This window comes from Lepus europaeus, chromosome 4, assembly GCF_033115175.1.
Source record: "Lepus europaeus isolate LE1 chromosome 4, mLepTim1.pri, whole genome shotgun sequence".
NCBI lineage: Eukaryota > Metazoa > Chordata > Mammalia > Lagomorpha > Leporidae > Lepus > Lepus europaeus.
In genome coordinates, this window is record NC_084830.1 from 108,966,293 (window position 1) to 108,988,482 (window position 22,190).

The 22,190-nt window shown below is 42.9% G+C and overlaps 1 protein-coding gene across 6 annotated transcripts in view; it reads left to right on the plus strand.

The window, feature by feature from the left end:
- Positions 1-18,656, plus strand: part of FBXW11 (F-box and WD repeat domain containing 11) — a 138,850-nt gene extending 120,194 nt beyond the window's left edge. For all 6 annotated transcript variants that reach the window (XM_062188688.1, XM_062188689.1, XM_062188691.1 and 3 more), the window contains 6 exons: positions 250-499; positions 4,702-4,820; positions 6,578-6,688; positions 8,207-8,285; positions 9,288-9,474; positions 16,069-18,656. In XM_062188688.1, coding sequence (XP_062044672.1) covers positions 250-499; positions 4,702-4,820; positions 6,578-6,688; positions 8,207-8,285; positions 9,288-9,449 — 721 coding nt within the window. In that variant the 3' untranslated portion in view covers positions 9,450-9,474; positions 16,069-18,656. The remainder of the gene's footprint in view (positions 1-249; positions 500-4,701; positions 4,821-6,577; positions 6,689-8,206; positions 8,286-9,287; positions 9,475-16,068) is intronic.
- Positions 18,657-22,190: the final 3,534 nt, after the last annotated feature.

Consider the following 22,190-nt stretch of genomic DNA (forward strand, 5'->3'; position numbering starts at 1 on the left):
CTGAGAGGCAGCAGTGATGGCTCAAGTAATTGGGTTCCTGCCACACATATGGGAGACCTAGACTGAGTTACAAGCTTTTGGCTCTGGCTGTTGCAGGCATTTGGGGAGTGAACAAGTGAATAGGAGCTTTCTGTCTGTCTCTCAGAAAAAAAGAAACAAACAGAAACAAGAGTGGACTCAGTTTAGAGGACAGAGTCTTTTCTTGGCTTTCTCAGTAATTGAGCAGCATGCATTTCTCTTTTCGTCTAGAGTCTGGGATGTGAACACAGGTGAAGTTCTCAACACATTGATCCACCACAATGAGGCTGTACTGCACTTACGCTTCAGCAATGGACTCATGGTGACCTGTTCTAAGGACCGCTCCATTGCCGTGTGGGACATGGCTTCTGCCACCGACATCACTCTACGCCGTGTCCTGGTTGGCCACCGTGCTGCTGTCAACGTAGTAGACTTTGATGATAAATACATCGTGTCTGCCTCTGGCGACAGGACCATCAAAGTAAGTGAGTCTTTAATCATAGCCCTACCTGCTTCTGTCTCTTACGGACCAGAGAGAGTGGAGACAGGCCAGTACATGGCAAAGAGTTTATTCTTCGTTTATGTTCATGAACCCATGCAGCCTTCCCATTCTACATACTTTTAGTGTCAGGCAAGGTAGGAGGAAGTCATCGATCCAGAAAAGAGAATAATAGTCTTCCATTTCACGAAATGACATTGTTGATAACTTTGAAGAGGAAGAGAACCACAGCTTCGAGCACGCATTGTGTGCTAGGGGCTTTATGTCGCATCTCACTTAACCATCCTCGTACTTTTTTTATTTAGGTGATGCCTCTGATTCATAGCCGTGGCTCAGAGGGTGAGGGACAAACTCTGTTGGAGGTCACACAGCTAGTAGCAAATTTTATTCATTTAACTTAGACAGCTTGCCTTGCCATTGACCCTGGGCTGGCCTTTGGAGATTTGTTGAGCCTGACCTGTCCATGCTTTCAGGAAGCTCAGCCTGTGCTGTGTATGTGAAGGCAGAAATGGGACAAGCAGTTGTAGCCTGGGATGCTCCCCAAGATATGGTCATTGCAATTCTGACCCCAGTGTTCATGATAACTTTTTAAAATTCCAGCTTTCTTCTGTATTTATGACAACTTTACTGAGATGTAATTTCCATATCATAAGATCCATTATTTTGAAGTCTGCAATTCAGTGACCTTTCAGTTTATCTGAAGTGTTGTTTAAAATTACCCCAATCTAGTTCTGGAAGATTTTTATCTTAAGAAGCATCATACCCATTATGAATCAGTCCTCCCCACACGCCCCTTCCAGTCCCTGGCAGTCACTACCCTGACACCTGTCTCTATGAAAAGGCCCGTTTTAGACATTTTATACAATTAGAATCATACATGTGGCTTGTGGTTGTTTCAGTTTGGTTTTGACTATTATGAATAGTGCTACTATAAACGTTCATGTATAAGTTATTGCATGTTTGTGTATTTTTATTTCTCTTATGATGGTAACTCTGTGTTTAATATTTTGGGGAACTACCAAACTATTTTCCAACATGAATGTACTGTTTTGCAAACATGCCAATGGTATATAAGCGTTTGAACCTGTTCAAAAAAACTGTCTTTTAATGACAGTTAAAAGCTCTAGACAGTATTCTGATACCTAGCTCCACATAACATGAACTGTATTGCATCAAACTTTGGTTTGAGTGGCCTGGAAACTCAACACGTAGTATTTCTGTGTGTTGATTTATTCCATAGTCAACAGCAGTGAGTACAAGACCAGTGCCTGAGCCGGCGCCGCAGCTCACTAGGCTAATCCTCCGCCTTGCGGCGCCGGCACACCGGGTTCTAGTCCTGGTCGGGGCACCGGATTCTGTCCCGGTTGCCCCTCTTCCAGGCCAGCTCTCTGCTGTGGCCAGGGAGTGCAGAGGAGGATGGCCCAAGTGCTTGGGTCCTGCACCCCATGGGAGACCAGGATAAGCCCCTGGCTCCTGCCATCGGATCAGCGCGGTGCGCCGGCCGCAGCGCGCCAACCTTGGCGGCCATTGGAGGGTGAACCAACGGCAAAAGGAAGACCTTTCTCTCTGTCTCTCTCTCTCTCTCACTGTCCACTCTGCCTGTCAAAAAAAAAAAAAAAAAAAAAAAAAAAAGAGTTGAATCTATTTAAAAAAAAAAAAGACCAGTGCCTGAAGTCAACAGGGTCTGGGCCTTATTGCAAAAACAACTGTTTTGTAATATCAGCTGGAAGGTTTTTCCGTATTCTTGTCAACAGTTATTACCTGTCTTTTGTATTACATCTGTCCTGATAGATGTACAAGAGTATCTGTGGTTTTGCTCTGCAGATTATAATAACTGATGGTATTCAGTATCTTTTCATATGCTTATTGACCATTTGTATACCATCTTTAGAGATAGATCTGTTTAAATCTGCTGCCCATTTTAAAAATTAGGGAATTTGTCTTTTTATTACTGAGTTTTAAGCTTCTTTATGTATTCTGGATACAAGACCCTTATCAGATACATAATTTGTAAGCTATTTTACCCTGTTTTATGGGTTGTCTTTTTTACTTTTTTAAAAAATTTATTTTATTTATATAAAAGGCAGAGTGAGAGAGAGAGAGAGAGAGATCTTCAGTGCATTTCATTTCCCAAATGGCAGCAATATCCAGGGCTGGGCCGAGTGCAGCCAGAAGTCCAGACTGTGTCCTAGTCTGCACATGGTGGGTGGCAGTGGGCCGAGTACCTGGACCATCTTCTACTACTCTCCCAGCATTAGCAGGGAGCTGGATCAGAACTGGAACAGCCAGGACTCAAACTGGTGCTCTGATATGGATGCTGGCCTCGCAGGTGGTGGCTTAACCCACTGTGCCACAACATCAGCCCCTTCACTTTCTTTTTAAAAATTATTTGTTTGAAAGACAGAGAGAAAGAGATCTTATATCCACTAATTAATTCCCAAATGCCTGCAACAGGTGGAGCCAGGCCAGGCCAAAACCAGGAGTCAGGAACTCAATCCATGTCTCCCACAAGGAGTTATCACCTGCTCTCTCCTTTGGTGCACATTAACAGGAAGCTGGAATTAGAAGCAGAGCCAGGACTTGAACCCAGGCATTGTGGAATGAATGTGGGCATCCCAGACAACGTGTCTTAACTTGTCCTCTAAATGTCCACCCCTCTTTTCACTTTCTTATGTTGTTTTTTGATGTGCCAATGATTTTAATGTTGATGACATCCAAATTATATTTTTAAATTTTGTTGTATTATTTTTATTTTGTTATTATCATCTAAGAAATCATTGCCTGATTTAGTGTCACAAAGGTTTACTCCTTTGTTTTGTTCTAAGGGTAGTTTCGGCTCTTATATATAAGTCTTTGATCCATTCTAAATTAAATATTTTATATGGTATAAGGTGGATATTTATCTCTTGTTTTGTATGTGGATATTCATTTATCCCAGCTACAAATGCAGCTGGTAAAATGATTCACAGCTCTCAGGTTGCCGTATATCTCTGCATTTGGCTTCCTAATATATTAAATATATCTATAAGCATGATTTCAGAAAAGTGGGGATTATTTAATCCATATACATAATATTAGCATTGATGTTTCAAAACTAGTGGAGCTATTTAAGAAATTGCGCTGGGGCAGGTATTGCAGCATTGTGGGGTAAGCTGCAACTTTGAATATGCACATCTCATATCTTTAGTGCCAGTTTACATCCCAGCTACTCTTCTTCTGGTGTATCCTGGAAGGCAGCAGAAGATGACTGGAGGGCTGGATAGAATTCCCAGCTGCTGGCTTCATTCCAGCCAATCTCTGGCTTTTGCAGGCATTTGGGGGAGTGAATCAGTGAATAGAAGATTCCTCCCTGTCTCTGTCTATTTCTGTCTTTCTCTGTTTTTCTGCCTTTCAAGTAGATGAAAATAGATAAACATCGAAAATAGAACTATGCTGAAAAAGAGGAGGGTATGAAAGATAAAGCTTTTTTTTGGTATCAGTTACATTGGGTGTGATGTGTCAGCTGGCGTAGAAATGTAAAATCTGACACAAACTCCTTCTGCTAGGCAAATGAATGTCTCAGCCATCTAGTAGATATTCTCTGTGAGGATCTCAAAGTTTGGAGACTTTGCAGCTTCCTTCATATTTATTCCAGTTTTATCACTAGACAGCCAAAAAAATTCTATGCTGTCCAGTCTGTCCCCCGGCCTTCCAATATTGAGTTAGAAGAGGCCATATTTTATAATTACATATTTGGGTCATTCACAGAAGCTCTTTGTTTATTTTTGAAAGTGTATTTTGGGGCCGGTGCTGTGGCTCAATAGGCTAATCCTCCGCCTTGCGGCGCCTGCACACCAGGTTCTAGTCCCAGTCGGGGCGCTGGATTCTGTCCCGGTTGCCACTCTTCCAGGCCAGCTCTCTGCTATGGCCCGGGAAGGCAGTGGAGGATGGCCCAAGTCCTTGGGCCCTGCACCCCATGGGAGACCAGGATAAGCACCTAACTCCTGGCTTCGGATCAGCGAGGTGCACCAGCAGCGGCGGCCATTGGAGGGTGAACCAACGGCAAAAAGGAAAACCTTTCTCTCTGTCTCTCTCTCACTGTCCACTCTGCCTGTCAAAAAAAAAAAAAAAAAAAAAAAAGAAAGTGTATTTTGGAAGGACTTTTCTATATTCATTCTTAAAAATATTGCTAATTTGTTATACAGGTCTGGAGTACGAGTACCTGTGAATTTGTTCGTACTCTTAATGGGCACAAGCGAGGTATTGCCTGCCTCCAGTACAGGGATCGACTGGTTGTGAGTGGCTCCTCAGATAATACCATCAGGTGGGTAGAAGTTGATGTGCTGACAGAGCAGGCTAATTATTTACCCAGTGTTGGCTCATCTCTCAGTCCTAATGCTCAAGTGATTGAGAATAAATGGGATGCGTTAGATAAGAAAATCTTAGGTAACTTTTATAAATTTATTTGGCTCTGCATACTCAAATAGGAAAATTGTGTTCACCTTGGGTGTTCTTCCAAGATTGCCCCAATACACAGTCAGGATCGCTTAATACTGGAATACCTCAAACTTTAGACATTTACTATTTTATTAAAATCCCTTAAATAAATATCTGATTATCTCATGTCATTTTCCCACTCTTCCAACACAACTAGCAGCTTTGCATACATAACTAACTTTGGGATTTATAGCAAGATTTCCTAATGTTTAGGCAAAATAAAGATTGGGTCCAAAGTAAGCTATACTTGTTATAAGTTTTATCATGTAAAATTCCAAGATATTTAAGATAAAAGCTGATTTAGAGCGCATATCTTGGTTCTGCTGAGTTTGACCTGCTTTGTGGTGCAGCTTCATGTTTCATCAATGAACAGTCCTTAGCTTCCTCATTGGAGTCTCTGAGATTTTGCAGAATAGTGATGCAGATTTCTGGACAGTTTATAGAGGGGAGCTACTTTGGAGTCCCCTTGGCAGTGCTAATGGCTCTGTTCACAGTGGATTCGAGAAACAGTCACCACTTTCTAAAGATTTGCTGAGGACAATTATGGTAAAATGTTCACTGGGTGTGTGATAGGTGAAGAGCCAAGAAAAGTCATGGAAGGATTAGTTTGCTCCCTTTGTTTTGTTCATTCTAGTTTTCTATAATTTCTTTTTGCAAATAATAGAGAAAAATCAATGATAGTAGGAAAAAAAGAATCCTCTAATTTCAGAATTGTTACGTAAATCATATGCAGAGAAAAAGGCCTGCTGTAGTCGATGGATTTGTGTTTCCAAGATACTACAAATGCCTAGAAGTCTCTCACTCCGACCTTGTCAACTATCCGACACTGGTATACAGTCTATATCAGGAAGGACACGTCTCGCCACCCTAGTGGTCCACCAGTTTTAACCTCAGTGGACCTTACAGATTCTGGGGTAGAAGCGTGACCGCTGACTGTTAGGTGGTGTTCTCCCTGTCCCCTTCACCCACTACATGACCACTTACCATCTCTATCTTCCCCAGAAAAGTACTCCTAGACCACTTGACTACATGTTTTCATCAATTCAGAGGTCAAGAGAGTGCGCAGAAACTAACTGTAGTGGAAGTTTCTTGTTTGTAGATCTCATTTAAATAGTAATATGTGCATGTGATTTTAAAACATTTCAAACTGTATAAAAAGGAAATAAAACAAAAAGTAAGACTTCCTCCTAGGTTAGTGCTTAAAGTACACAAACTGTATAAATGTATATATGAGTAGATTCTAGAAAGTTCTTGGGAGAGTGCAATTAAAAATATTTACTTTGGTCCAGAAAAATTTTTTGAAATCCTGGCATATATAGACTCTTCAAAAAATTTATGGAAAATGCATACTGTGAAAAAACTAGGCCTGGATTTCAAAGTCCATGAACTTTTTGACGCATCCTCATACTTTGTATGTGTAGACTATGCGTGAGCTAAAAATCAAGAGTTTAAGGCTAGTGAAAAGTCATTTTTTTTCACTTTCATAAACTGGGTTTATTCCATGAAAAATGATTTCTGTAGTGGGAGAAAGAAGTTGAGGATTGTGTGGGAAGTTGTTTCTCAGAAGTGTGTTTTTCATTCAAGGCTATGGGATATCGAATGTGGTGCCTGCTTGAGAGTCCTAGAGGGACATGAAGAACTGGTCCGGTGCATCCGATTTGATAACAAGAGGATTGTCAGTGGGGCCTATGACGGGTATGTGTTTACAGGGTTCAGATGCACTGTTTATAAATCTCTCAAGAAAGACAGGACATGCTGCATGTTAAGCAGCCCTGTGTGTGCCAGGTCCTATACCAAGGACTTTCTAAGTCATGGAGGGTGGCAGGTGTCGATCAGGTGAGCCCACTCAGGCCCAGAAAGGGGACATCAGTCTTACCCTCAATCACACAGTAGCAGAGCCATTGTGGTTCCTAAACTGCTACATTTAACCAGCATTGTAAACTTGAGGAGTGGCTAATTCTGTTGGAGAATTCAGTTCTTTACCTTAGCCATTAATGAAACTAGGCTTTTTTGATGAGTTCAGTAATAACTTTCTTCTTCCCCTCATTTGAAACAACTCACTTTTTTTTTAAAAAAAATTTTGAGATTTATTTATTTAAATTTGAAAGGCCAAGTTATAGAGAGACAAAGAGATCTTCCATGTGCTGATTCACTACCCAAATGGCTGCCAGGAGCCCTGAACTCTATCGTAATCTCCCACGTGGGTGTGGGGCCCAAGCACTTGGGCCATCTACTGCTGCTTTCCCAGGCACCTTAATAGGGAGCTGGATCAGAAGTGGAGTAGCTAGGTTTTGAACTGGCACACATATGGAATGGTGCCATTGTTACCTGTTATGCAACAACACTGATCCTAGAACAAATCCTCTTTAAGACACCTCAGGACTTTTAAGGTTTATTTATTTATTTGAAGGGCAGAGTTATACAGAGAGAGAGAGGGAAAGGCAGAAAGAGATCTTCCATCCACTGGTTCACTCCCCAAATGGCCACAATGGCCTGGACTGGGCCAAGCCAAAGCCAAGATCCCAGAGTTTCTTCTACATCTCTGACATGAGTGGCAGAAGATGTAGCCACATGAAGCCTTTGGGCATCTTCTGCTGCTTTCCCAGATGCATTAACAGGGAGCTAGATTGAAAGTGGAGCAGCTGGGAATCAAACTGGCAGCCATATGGGATGCTGGCGTCACAGGTGGCAGCTTTACTACAATGCCAACCCCAGCTCATGACTTTTTGAATGAGCAAATGGCAACTGCAGACCTTTTAAGACAAGCTTATACAAATCTTCGAAACGGGGTAGTTGGTCTGGTTATACCCCTGTTGCTAACTAGCAGCATTTGCTTAGTTTGGAGTAGGGTATCTGGGAATTTCACACAGAGCTGTAGCTTCTGGCAGCAGCACCTTATCTACTCCAGGGGGCCCCCTGGTTAATGAATTTGGCAATGTGGATTATCCAGTCAGGAATTGAACTGAGATAAACTGAAGTTTTCTTGTCTCACTTAAAATAGTAGTTCTTCCAGATTTCAGCAATGCTGAGTATGTTTAGATCCTAAATGTTTTCTGCAATACTATAATTGTTTCAAGTAACTTGTAAAACATAAGCATGTTGCCCATTAGCTTGATAATAGGCAGTTCAAATATACTTCTTTTTGTCAAGGAAATGCTTAGCAATATATAAAATGTTAGTATTTGTACTAATCTCTGTCATTTTCCTTTGTAGGAAAATTAAAGTTTGGGACTTGCAAGCTGCTCTTGACCCTCGGGCCCCAGCAAGCACCCTGTGTTTGCGCACATTGGTGGTATGTGATCTGTTGAAAGAGAAGCTGATTCCCTTTGCTGAAAGATGGCCATGTGCCCATAGCCCTTCCTGTGACCCACAAGGAGGCCTGTGGATCTCACCACTGGCTTTCACGTTTAGCCAAAATCAGAGAGGGTTTGACATTTATATCACTGTGGGCTCTTTCTGAAGGAGTAACAGGACAGGCTTTCTTATAGGGGGACTGGATTCCTCCTAGAACACGCAGTATATTATCTTTCCTGGAGGTTTGGGAGAGCTCTTAATGTGGCTGTTAATGTCTCTATAACAGCACATATTTGTACTATAATGGTAGCATGTTCCATCAATCTGTGCTTTATGCACATACGTAGTTTATGGCATCTTCATGTGTTAATCTTGTTTTTGCAACTTTACCAATGTCCTTTTAATAACCTGGTTGGTTCTCTTGTATTTTTGAGGAGATATCATTTGAAAATACTGGTAGGTTTTTCTTATTTTTCTTAGTGATGTTACCATTTATTTCTAGTTCTAGCCTCTTGTATTGCATCTAGAACATGCAGTATTATAGTTAGGGCCATTCTTGTTTTCCTCTTGATTTTAACTGGAATAAATCTGATGTTTCACCATGAATTGTGCTGTTGTGGTTAGAGGTAGATATTCTTAGCCATGTTAAAGAGACAGCCACCTGTCCTCTGGTTCTGGTTCTGGTTTTTACAGTATACAAAAAATTAATGTTAAGTATTGTTTATCTTTCTAAGACCTTTATGAGGTGATCACATCGTTTTTCTTCTTTGACATATAAATGGTCCAGGATCTATGATACAAAGTTTAATGAAAGAGAAAAAGTAGAAGGAAAGCAAAGTATTTGTTCTTGGGTTGAAGGACAAAGCTCAGTGAGTTCTGGAAAATTATTTGGGAAGTCTGGATAAGCAGTTGTGTTTCCAACTTGGGCTAAATCTCTCGCTGGGAGAGATGAGAGGTTGTAAAGGTGTCGTTTTGTTCATGAAGCCGTTATATTTCCTAGGAACATTCTGGACGTGTGTTTCGGCTACAGTTTGATGAATTTCAGATCATCAGCAGCTCCCATGATGACACTATTTTGATTTGGGATTTCTTAAATGTGCCTCCCAGTGCCCAGAATGAGACCCGTTCTCCCTCCAGAACATACACATACATCTCCAGATAACAGTCTGCACTTTCACCCGCTTCTGGTGAGCATTAACCCTGTACTGATTGAATTCATCTTTCCTTGGAAAGTTTTTTGAGACTTGGATTCCTCAATGATGTGATCCCAGGTCTCTATTAGATGTGTCAGCATTCACAGAGTTCTTTTGTAAGACCAGATCTTTGTAGTCACGTACAAACAAGGCTGAATTTGGGATCTTGTGTGTTGTGGGATTTTTATGTCGACAGATGAGGAATGTAATTCCTTTTTAAAATACTGTTTTCTAACTTATTTCTCAGATCATATCAATTTAGCACCAGTGAAGTCTCTTGAGTTTTATTTTGGAAGCTCCTTTTCCACTTTCTTTCCTGTTTTTCAGTTCCATCTTTGATTAAAGATATAAAAGAAAAAAACAACTACATAATTAACCAAATATTCAAAGTCACTCTCCTCCTTCCACCACAGTTCTCACTACCTCCCTTCCTTATGTGTAAATCAAAGAAGGTTTTTGTTAAGAGAGCCTCTAAACCCCATTCTTTATCCATGAGATACAACAGGTACCCTGAGTCCTTTGCTGTGGTTACAGGAAGACTTAAACTCATTATAACCATTGGTGATAGAATGTTTTGTTTACTAAAGATGTTCAATCTGGAAGATGTGTGAAGTCTCACTTGCCTATGTCCTAAGAACCGATGACAATCTGGACAATACTCCCAACCCTGGGAACTTTGCAGGGGCCAGTGAATCTGCGCTCTCTGAACTTTGTTGATTTAATCAATACAGTTGCACCGATTTGTACTACTATAAATATACATATATAGAGACTGTTGTGATTAATAAAATTCATATTTATTTAAAACATTACTTCATTTTAATGGCTTTTATCATTATATACTTTCTTGCTTATTGAATGTTAAAAGGAATAAGAAATGTACAGAGTTTTGAAATTATTTTGATAAAGATTTGGAGCCCCTGATACCTTACTCCTCAATTTCTTGTTTTTTCAGCCATTACTTAATCAAGATTCCAAAACCCAGACAATAGGTATCCTCTAAGAAGTTTGTTGTACCCAGGAGTCAACACATTACAGTCACAGGGCCAAATGTAACTTACTGCCTGGTCTCCCCCCCCCCCGCCCCAATGCAGTTCCTTTGTTACAAACACCAGTGTCTGGTACAGTGTACAGTATATTAGAAGCAGTCATTGATGAATTTTGTGCCAGTGGCACCTGATGCCATTACAATGTATTTGTGCTCTTTCTGCAGGGCCACACAAGAATGTGTCCCTTAAATGTATACACCCTTATAGCTACCTTCATAATCAAAGCATTTTCCATCACATTTAAATCTCTCTGTAGTCAAAACCTTCCCCGACCCCAGCCTTGGCAAGCACTGGCTTGCTTTCTAGTACTAGGGTTAGTTAGCATTTTCTAGAGCTGCACTGTCCACTGTAGGAGTCATTAGCCCTATGTAAGCTCCTAAAATATGAGCAGTATGCTATAGGAACTGAGTTTGTAATTGTATTTAATAATATTTATTTATTTTTAAAAGATTTATTTTTATTTATTTGAGGGGCAGAGTTACAGAAAGAGAGAGGAGGAGACAGAGAAAAATCTTCAATCCACTGGTTCACTCCGCAAATGTCTATAATGGGCCAGGCTGAAGCCAGGAGCTTCTTCTGTGTTTCTTGGATCTCCTGGCAGGGGCCAGGCACTGGGCCATCTCTGCTTTCCTAGCAGAGAGCTGGATCAGAAATGGAGCAGCCAAGCCTTGAAATGGCGCCCATATAGGATGGCGGTGTAACAGGCGGTGGCTTTACTAGTAATATTTTATTTAAACTTAAATTTAAAAGGCCACATGTGGCTTACTGACTCCCTGTTTGGACCAGTATGGTTTAGAAATTATAGATTTTTAGCTTTTACATTTAGATCTTTGATATATTGAGAGTTCAGTTTTGTGTATGGTGTGAAGTAGAAATGTCATTGTTCCAGCACTATTTAATGGAAGGACTTTCCTCTTCCATTGAAATGTCTAAGTACCTTTGTCAAAACTTCAGTGTCCCCTTACTTACTTGTAGGTCTACTTCTAGATTCTGTCCTATTCCATGAGCTGTGTGCCTGTCGGTTCACCAATACATGCTATCTTTATAATAAATATTCCAGTATTTTTCTTTTTACATTTTGTTTAGACATTCTAGGTAACTTGTTTTCATATTCCTTTTTGTTGGGGGGGGGGTGGTGGTGTTATGTATTTGAAAGAGTTAGAGAGGGGCAGAGGCAGAGAGGTCTTCCATCTACTGGTTCATTCCCCAAATGGTCACATGGACAGAGCCTAGCAGATCTGATCAAAAGCCAGGAGCTAGGAGCTTCTTCCAGGTCTCCCACACGGGTGCAGGGGCCCAAGCACTTAGGCCATCTTCTACTGCTATCTCAGGCTATAGTAGAGAGCTGGATTGGAAGTGGAGCAGCTGGGACTCAAACCAGTGCCCATATGGGATGCTGACACTGCAGACCAGGGCTTTAACCCGCTACGCCACAATGCCGGCCCTCATATTAATTTTTTTAAAAAAGATTTATTTTATTTATTTGAAAGTGTTACAGAGAGAGGTAGTGACAGAGAGAGGTCTTCCATCCACTGGTTCACTACCCAAATGGCCGCAATGGCTGGAGCTGCGCCGATCTGAAGCCAGGAGCTTCTTCCGGGTCTCCCACATGGGTGCAGGGACCCAAGGACTTGGGCCATCTTCTACTGCTTTCCCAGGCCATAGCAGAGAGCTGGATCAGAAGAGGAGCAGCCAAGACTAGAACGGGGACCCATATGGGATGCCGGTGCTGCAGGCCAGGGCTTTAACCCACTGCGCCACAGTGCCAGTCCCTCCCCATATTTATTTTTAATCAGACTGTCGAGTTCTAGGAAAATGGTTGTTGGGATTCTAATTCAGACTGCATTGAATCTAAAGGTCATTTTGGAGAGAATTTCTGTCTTAACAAATGTTGTCCTCCAGTCCACAAATACGTTTTCTATCTCTGTCTTATTTAGGTCATCTTCAGCTTCTCCTAAGCAGTTTTCTGCATGTGTAAATGTAGACGTCTTATATGTGTTTTGTTACATTTATTCCGTTCTTACCTTTTCCCTTTGCAATGGGCACTTTCAAAGCTGTGCGTTGTTTGAGCTGCCGCCTGTCCCTGCGTTTTTCTTTTTTCTCACATAAGAAGCCTGTACAGAAGAAGATGGACAACTAGAGCTATAGCTGGGCTTCCGGGCTGAATAGGTCCAGGGGAGAAGGTGTGTCATGAACCAGTTTAGCTGTGACCGTTGTATATTTGTGTCTTTACACTGTTTAGAGAGGCACATGGCATAATCCAAGGCATCCATAGTATTTTTTTTTTCTTGGCATATTTAATGGATGTGTTAGAGAACATTGAAAGCTTTCACAAATTGACAACTTGTCTATATTACCTACAAGTGACTGAGAGAGGAACCAGTGGTCAGCAGTACCATGCCTCATACTGTGGTGGAAAGGAAATGTGTTACTTCTTCCAGCCCTCCCTCCACCCTGTCTTTGGAATGTAAGAACGATGGCCTTGTTACAATGCACAATTATAATTTGATGGAAAAATTTTTATCTGTTTTTTAGGTGGTATTACAGCACAAGCAGTGAAACTCCAAATGTGTTTTTCTCTTCAAAGATTTACTTTTGACAACCTTGGCAGTCAGCTTTAAAGATTTTATTGCTTTTTTCCAAATTCTTTTCACTTATTATAGCATGAGAAAAATTATTACCATGTGATACCATAAGATGTATGCATAATAAGAAACACTACTGTAGTGATGAGTTAACCTTGTAGTAAAATATTTACCCCTGAAGTTTCAGGCAAGAGTATTTCTGTGTCAGGAAGTAGAGGATAAATTTATTTTCTGAGTCATTTAAAACACTACTGTGTCCTCAGACACAGTAGCTTGTAGCTCAAGATTCATCTTCTTTTAAAAAAAAAAAAAAGATCTATTTATTTATTTGAAAGTCAGAGTTACACAAAGAGAGGAGAGGCAGAGAGAGAGAGAAACAGGGAGAGAGAGAGAGGTGTCTTCCATCTGCTGGTTCACTTTTCAATTGGCTGCAACGGCCAGAGCTGCGCCGATCCAAAGCAAGGAACCAGGAACTTCCTCCGGGTCTCCCATGCAGGTGCAGGGACCCCAGCACTTGGGCCATCTTCTACTGCTTTCCCAGGCCATAACAGAGAGCTGGATTGGAAGCAGAGCAGCCAGGACTCGAACCGGCGCCCATATGGGATGCCAGCACTGCAGGCGGCAGCTTTACCCGTTATGCCACAGTGCCGGCTTCACCTCTTTTTTTCTAACTACAAAATATTATAAGGTCATTAGAGGCAAGTTGAGAGGTGGGTGTCGTGGTTCAGTGAGTTAAGCCACTGCTTGGGGATATCTGCATCCCATATTGGAATGCCTGGTTCAAGTCCTGCCTTCTCTACTTCCAATCAAACTTCCTGCTAATGCATCCTGGGAGGCAGCAGATGATGGCTCAGGTGTTTAAGCTCCTGCACCCATGTGAAGATCTAGGAGTTCTGGGTTCCTGGCTTCAGCCTGGCCCAGCCCGGGCCATTGTAGGCATTTGGGAGTGATCTGGTGGAGGGAAGATTGCCCTGTCTGTTACACTGCCTTTCAAGCAGATTAAAATAAATAAACATTAAAAAAAATAGAAATTTTAGAAAAGGTCTGTAAGTCAGAAGAATAAAATCAACTCCTACTCATGGTTCATTGCTGTTAACTCCTTTATTCTGTGTCATTTCAGGCTTTTGAAAATTATAGTTTATAACTATACCTGTTTTTTAAAAATGCTTTTGACTGTAGAACTGTTGCATGTAAATAATGTTAATATTTATTTCAGTGATTATTACTAATTATCAGATGCTGTGTGGTTGTTTGGATATGCCCTATTATTAGATATTTACGCCCCCTCCCCAGCTTTCAATAGTTATAAAAAGCAGTGCCATGATTCTTCTTAAGCATCTTTGCCCACCCTTTATAACCTTTGGATGGGATTCTGGAAATAGCTGGCCTGTCTGGGCTAAAAGAGAACATGTTTAAAGACTTGGGGTACATGGGGTCATGATGCCCTCCACAAGAGCTGGCTTAGTCTACATGCCCCCCGGCAGTGGTGCATAGTGCCTGCTTCTAATCTCTGGGTGTTGGTATTTTCAAAATAACTTAGGTACTCTTAAATACTCTTAATGGGAAAACAGTGGTGAATGAAATTTAATCTGTCTTGCGTTCATTGAGAAGGCTTGTTAGGATTTTTGATCTTAACAACTTTTGGAAAAGTTGCCTTACCAAAAAGCATACGTGTTTTCCAAAGGCCTTTCTCTTCTGCTGTAGAATTTTAGACCCATGTGACTAGATTTTCCTAACTAGGCCAGTGCTTTAGTGCAGCGCTTGGAAAGCGTCGATTGTGAAGTAATTTGAATAGATTTTGATTTTGTTTTGATTAGAATAGAAAATATCAGTTGCAGTGTATTTTTTTTTTTTTTTAAGATTTATTTATTTGAAAGGCAGCATGTCAGAGAGGAAGGACTAAGAGAGAGAGCTTACATCTCCCGGTTCACTCTCCAGATGCCCACAATAGCCAGGGTTTGGCCAGGCCAAACTAGGCGTTGGAAGCCAGGACCTGCATCTGGGTGTCTCACCTGGGTGGAAGGGATCAACAAAATATGGAACACACAGTGGTCTTTCCCCCAATACTGTGTTGTCCTTCCACAAATAATTGATTTTTAAAAATAATTTCTGATTGTTAGCATCCTATTTCAAAAAGGGACAATTTTTTTTTTTTAATTTTAAAGGTTGATTTATTTATTTGAAAGTGTTACACAGAAGGAGGAAGGGGGAAAGAGAGAAAGATGTCTATCTGCTGGTTCACTCCATAAATGGCCACAACAACCCAGGCCGAAGCTAGGATCCAGGAGCTTTCTGGGGTCTCCCATATGAGTAGCAAGGGCCCAAGCACTTGGGCTGCTATTCTCCACTGTTTTCCCCAGGCCATTTTCAGGAAGCTGGATGGGGAGTGGAGCAGCCAGGATGTGAACTGGTGCCCATATGGTATGTTGGTGTTGCAGGCTGTGGCTTCACCAGCTACGCCATAGTGCTGGCCAGAAAGGGACAGTTTATTTCCTAACTTTGCACACTGTGATTTCACAGTGATAGATGAGGGAAGCATGTCCTAAAGGTGCTAAGTATAAAATGGAGCATTAGGCAGTTTTGTCATATGCATAGTTTTAGTCGAAACACTGAAGTGGCTTGATTGTAGAGTCAGCCCTCTCTGTGAATGCCTCCCTGTCGCTGAATGGTCAACTCTGGGAACTAAACACAGCATTTCTGGACTGTAGTTTTCCTATTTGTAAAATATAGATTGTAATAGTTTCTGTCTTACAGGGTTGCCTGTGAGGTTGAAATCAATGTTATGCCTGGTATGTGATACACTCAGAGAAACAGCTTGCACCTCCTGTTCCTTATGCTGAATCTGAGAATCAGACAACTGTTGGTGTGCACAGTGTGTGGTTGAGCTGGGCTGTGGAGTGTACATCTTTATCTAACCAGAATATCCATCCCTACTCCCTTTCCCCCCCTCCCAGGGTTTCCTAGTCTTGAACTACTGGCTACATGGCTACCAGATGCCTAAGGGAATTCGTTCACAGCTGAGTTATGAAGCTGGAATTGGTTCTAGACGCTGGGTAGATGCAAAGCAGCCTAACTCTTCAAGTACCGACATTTCTCACCTCCGATCCCGGCTCTACTTTGAGAAGGATACCTTAGCTTCACCGACTTCGAGTAGAACAGAAGCCCATTTCCTCCCCCATCAGTGAAAAAATCTAATGCTTCAAATGTAAATTGTTCATATAAAAGGAACACACAGTCTGGTTTGCAGAAGTAAAGCGACCGTCACGAGAAGACTTGGCCTCTAATTTATATTGCTTTGCACTTTGGTCTGATATTAAGAAACAGCGTTCTTCTTCAGTGAAATTTTGGGTGCCAAACACCTACCCAGAATGTCCAGGGCTTTCCTTTTCCGAAGTTAGCATTCTCCTTTTGACCGTTCAAGTCATTATGAATCTTGACTTGTATTAGGAACATGTTGGACAACGGGAAAAATCTCTCCGGATTGTTTTAGTAACTTTTTTTTTTTTTTGGATTACACTTCCTTTCTGTACCGGTTTCTTTTAATTTAAAGAACTTTAAGCCAGTTATATTATCTCCCAACAGGTAATATAGCTCTTTTCTTTTATTAACTGTTCTCTCTCCCGCAGCCATCTCCTCATATTTGGTAGAGTAACACCTTTATATGTGTGCTTGCCTCCTAATTTAAAATACTGTATCCGCATGTAGATATAATGTACATAACAGTTTAACCTCAAGGTTGCTGGAGTCGGGGCCCCCTGAGCCTGAGACACTAATACAGAGTGTGTTCGCACTTAGCCATGGGTTGGGCTCAAGAACCTGATAGCAGGGTTGATGTGGATGACCTAGAACCCTTCCTGCAGTATTCATACGGTGGTTTTATTTTGTCATTGTGTGTGTGTGTGTGTGCGTGCACGCATGCGTGCGTGTACACCTGTGTGTGTGGTATGTGTGTTTTAATGGGACTCTTGTTTTAAAATGTAATTTCTAAAGCTTAACACAAAAATGTTTTATTTGTTGTGCAGTATATATAATAGAGAGGTACCTTAAACATTTTTGTTGTCGTTGGTCTTTTCCTCGTAAGTACTTTTGAGGACTAGTGGTCAACTTCCCATAGTATTCATTTGGCTTCACTGTCAGAAATCATTATTGTGTGTGGTGTTGATCCTGAGAGGGGAAAACAAGAAGGCCCTATTGACTGAATTTCCTGGCTCCAGAACACCTGGGTTGTGGCCTTGCCGGGGGTGTGGGCAGGGCCTGCTCAGAGAGGGCGGAGTCGACAGCACAGGTGAGGCTGGGCCAGATGCCTGCCTTGAAGGTGGGGCACTGCTACCTAGTGCAGAGCCTCAAGCCTGTGAATTCCAGCCCGCTCATCTCTGGTGTCACCTGCTGCCGTGGCCCCAGCAGGTCCCTTCTTACTGCTCCTGCGTGCTCTGCAGCCCAAAATGTGTGAATGGCGCTGTCGCACTGACCGTGCCTGGAAAGGACACTGGCGTCCAGGCGGCACTCCTTTGCTAGGCTTTGACTCGCCCCTGGCCATTGTTTCCGAAGGTCAAGGGATGTCCGCAGCGTTTTAAAGGACCAATCACTAGTCTCCTGTATGTGAAACCTCTTCCCGTGGAAGCACACTCTAGAACTAAAGGGAAGGCCCCTGGGCTCTGTGTTGTCCTTGGCATTGAGAATGGTGTGGGATCAACGTGTGTGTATGTGATTTGTTTACTGAGTTGGCTTTGCTTTTTAGTTTTTCCTTTTATCTCTCTCTCTCTCTTGATATATAGATATATAACATCCTTCCCTCCCACAGGTTACTAAATGTCTATTTTTGAGAGGTTGAGCCTCAAAGTGTAAAGATAACTGAATCAACAAGCCTCCATCGGGAGGTGGTCGTCGTTTCCCTTTGGCCGCTCTTGAACTTGCAGCTGTAGTCTCTAACTGGTTAGGAAAGCCCAGGGGAGGGGCCAGGAAGGGAGGGGAGGGAGGAGGCAGTTCTTCTGGACGAATGGATTTTTGTTGTTTTTGCATGTTTAATATAGAAGTTCCTCTTGTTCCTTGGGAGATCATGGCCTTTGAATATGCACACAACCTTTGAATTGTGCCTATGAAATTATAGCAGGGGACTTTGGCACCCAAGGAATTCTGACTTTCTGGGATTATAGTAGTAATTCCCAGCCATACTCTGGACTTTATTTTGCTAACCATAATTGAGCAACTGTAAATTACTGCTATATTAATGTTTTAAAGCACTGGGATAGTCTAATTCTAACTTGTAATTAATTATGTTTGCCAATTATCTGTTTGAAATAAATTTGTGTCTGAACAGCTATTGAAACTGTTAAATTGTACAGATATTATTCATGACAGCTTTGTACTGTGGAATGTGCTTAATAAAAAACAAAAAGTTTGACCTTTGTCCAATAAATTGCTAAGTAATGTCAGTAAATCAAGTATGAGTATTATGCAGTACACCGAATCTGGCTTCATGCAATTGTTACATCAGCTACTAATTCAAAGCCAATACTCTTAATAAAGTGTTGCAATACTCTGATGTTCGTTAAGAAATTTTTGAAAAGACATTGTGACATGCTATTAGGAATTCAGTGACATACAATGGAAGTTCCTAGATTAAGAAAGTTCTTCTACTCTGTAAAAATGAAGTTGATGGCAAACTTGGGTTTTGCTGATGAGAACTTTGTAAAGGGTGATGTAATTCCTTGTCTTGGGGCCTTTTACTGAAAGCTGCCTTGTTAAACCTCAGGAGGTAGGGGCTGGTTCAGAGCTCTTCCCCAGCAAATCTGCTTTTCACACACACTTAATTGCTTCACAAGTTGCTATAAAAACAGGAAAGCAGCCTCTTAACTGTCCCCGGTGGCTTTCAGGTGTTAGTGGACCCTCCCCTTCTTGGGGGATGGGGGTGGGTGGGTATGAGAGATGCAGGTGCACCTCCTTCCACCCCAAGTCTTGGGAAGAAACTGCTCAGTTTTCCATGTCTGTGTGTGTGCACGCAAACACACACACACATCACTGGTTGAGGATTAAACAGGAAGACTGCGGTTAGGAACTGCAGGATTTCTACTGAGTTGTTTGGTTTGTTTTTTCTGTATTCCTGTTGTTTTATCTATCCCCTTTGAATCTGTACTCTTTTTAAGATTTATTTGTTTGATTTGAAAGGCAGAGTTACAGAGAGGCAGAGGCAGAGAGAGAAAGAGAGATCTTCCATCCACTGGTTCACTCCCCAGATGGCTGCAACAGCTGGAGCTGCACCGATCCGAAGCCAGGAGCCAGGAGCTTCTTCCTGGTCTCCCACATGGCTGCAGGGGCCCAAGGACTTGGGCCATCTTCTGCTGCTTTCCCAGGCCATAGCAGAGAGCTGGATTGGAAGTGGAGCAGCTAGGACTTGAACTGGTGCCCATATGGGATGCCAGCACTGCAGGTGGTGGCTTTACTCACTGTGCCACAGCACCAGCCCCTATTGAGTTTTCTTGATAGCTGAATTTTCTCTATTAGTCAACAACATTGGTAATGTGCACTTTGGGGATGAAATCCGAGTGCTTCTGAATAGTATTGTCCCCACCTGTTTTTATTGTAAAATGTTTTTGAAATAGGTAGCTGCATATGGTTAAAAAGGTTCATTTATAAACCATGAAAGGATGGAGTGATAAGTAATTCTCCCTCTCTTCCTCGACGTTCAGGCACCAGGCATTGCAGTCATTGTCCTCCAGTTTCTTATATGTCCTTCGGCAGATAACGCTCAGTGCAGAAGGTTGCATGTTTACACACACAGGTACCCTCCTCCCAAGTGTCAGTGGAGTGTGCTGGACCGCGGTTTGCCTTTTCAAATCTCACGCTCTTTAGGTGATGGGTCCATGTTAGTACTTGGAGTTCTACCTTGTTCTTGCTCAAGGCTGCATAGCATTGGGTTAGATGCAGCTTAATTTATGCAGCCAGTTCCAGTGGAGGGTGCAGTTTGCAGAACGGTAAGAACAGGAGCCTGGGTGTTGGACTGGGTTGTACCCTCTCCCGTGAATACCAGGTTCCTTCTCTTGGAGAGATGAGGTGTTGCTCCAAGAAAGTCACAGCTTCCAAATACACCCCACGTTGATTGTGAAGACTCTAGGAGGAGTGTGGAGAACGCCTTGCATGTTTACTGGGGCGGTGCTTTGCCATCTCAGCCTGTTTTCCAGTTGATGAGGAGACAGGAAGTTGGGCCATGTGGCTGTCATCCTGTCAGTGATGAGCTGTGGGGCGATACCCGCTTTTGGGTCTTTGCTTCCTTGTGTTTCACCAGTTCAAGTCCTGGAGGTCAAGTGTCCCAGCTCCAGTCACTTTTGCAAGAATGGAAACCCAGTGGTGCCAGCTGTAACATTGCGAGCAAAGCGGGAAATCCAGATTATGTGAAGACACAACTTTAAAAAGTTGCCAACTAATTGTAAAATAAATCTCTGAGGCACCAGTTTGCTTTCTCTGAACTAGCATGATTTAAGGATTTTTTTAAAGAAAAGATGGATTTATTTGAAAGGCAAAGTGGCAGATCCATCGGTTTCTGTCTGCTGGTTTGCTCCCCAAATGATTGACCCCCAAAAAGGCCAGGCCAAAGCCAGGAGTCTGGAACTCCATCAGGGTCTTCCACATGGTGCTAGGGGCCCAAGTATTTGGGCCATTTTCCCACTGTCTTCCTAGGCACGTAAGCAGATAGCTGGAATGGAAGCAGAATAGCCAAGATTGGAATTCTGATGTGGGGTGTGGGTATCCTAACAGCAGCTTAACCCCCGGCACCACAGTGCTGGCCTCTGAAGCATGTTCTTAGTGACCTGATGCAGTGTGTCCAAGTATGAAGAACTAAAGAGGCTCCAGAGGAAAACGACAAATTAAATAAGCCTATGGCAAAGGGAGCTGTGTAGAGTACGTTTGCTTTTAAAAAGTGACCCCATTAAAAGGAAGGTGCTTGAAAAGGCAGAAGGAAGGAGCCAAGAGTTGGCAGCCATTGTCACCAGCACATTGTGAGAGCAGAACAGAAAGCAAGGCAGGATTCTGCCCCGGATCGGCTCGGTCTTCCAAGGGAGGAAGGCTCTTTCCAGAGCTTGCCTCGGCAGAGCCCCAAGACGCTCCCTGGGGTTGGTTGCACAAAGCTGGCTTAACATCTTGTATGTACTCAGTGAGAATCTGTGGGATGACCGAGTAGATGGCCGTCTCCAGAAGTTTACCTGGCCCACACGCCACACACTGATTCAGTGTTGTAAGGTTTCACGGACAGACGTAGCCATGTGAAAGAATGGGAGTGCAGAGCCTAAGTAATTTCTTAGTGCACGCCGGGCCACCTGGAAAGTCGAATCCTCTCAGTGGGATCTGATTGTTGCATCGCATCCAACTTTGTGGTTATCTACCCAGTCCGTCTCCAGGAATTGCTTGGTCTTATTGCCCAGGGTATGTGAGCTTCTGCAGGGCTGGCCTGGGCGAAACTGGATGTGACAAGGCCAAGGACTTCCTTTGTAGGGAGGACATCCCTGAGGAGCAGGGGGAGCCAGTGTTCTGGAGAGATCGCAGTGAGTACAACTTCAGCTCCCTCCGTCCTTACCACCATCTTCAGACCCACCCGACTCCTTACAACACCCACCACTGGATCTTGATGGAGGCCATCCCATGGAGGTCATTCACCCACAAGGTGGCAGGGGGGAAAGAGCTGGGGCTTTGAGGCCCAGAGCTTTTGCAGCTCTGCCGTGTAGTTGGCAGCAGCCTCCGTGGTCAAGGGCATTCATTGCCCTGAACTTGAGTCCCTCCAGGAAGTAGTCACTGTATTTTAAGATTGGCATGAGGCGTTGCCGTGGCTCAATAGGCTAATCCTCCGCCTGCGGCGCCGGCACATGGGGTTCTAGTCCCGGTCGGGGTGCCGGATTCTGTCCCGGTTGCCCCTCTTCCAGCCCAGTTGTCTGCTGTGGCCCGGGAAGGCAGTGGAGGATGGCCCAAGTCCTTGGGCCCTGAACCCGCATGGGAGACCAGGAGAAGCACCTGGTTCCTGGCTTCGGATCAACGTGGTGTGCTGGCTGCAGCGCGTCGGCCGTAGTGGCCATTGGAGGGTGAACCA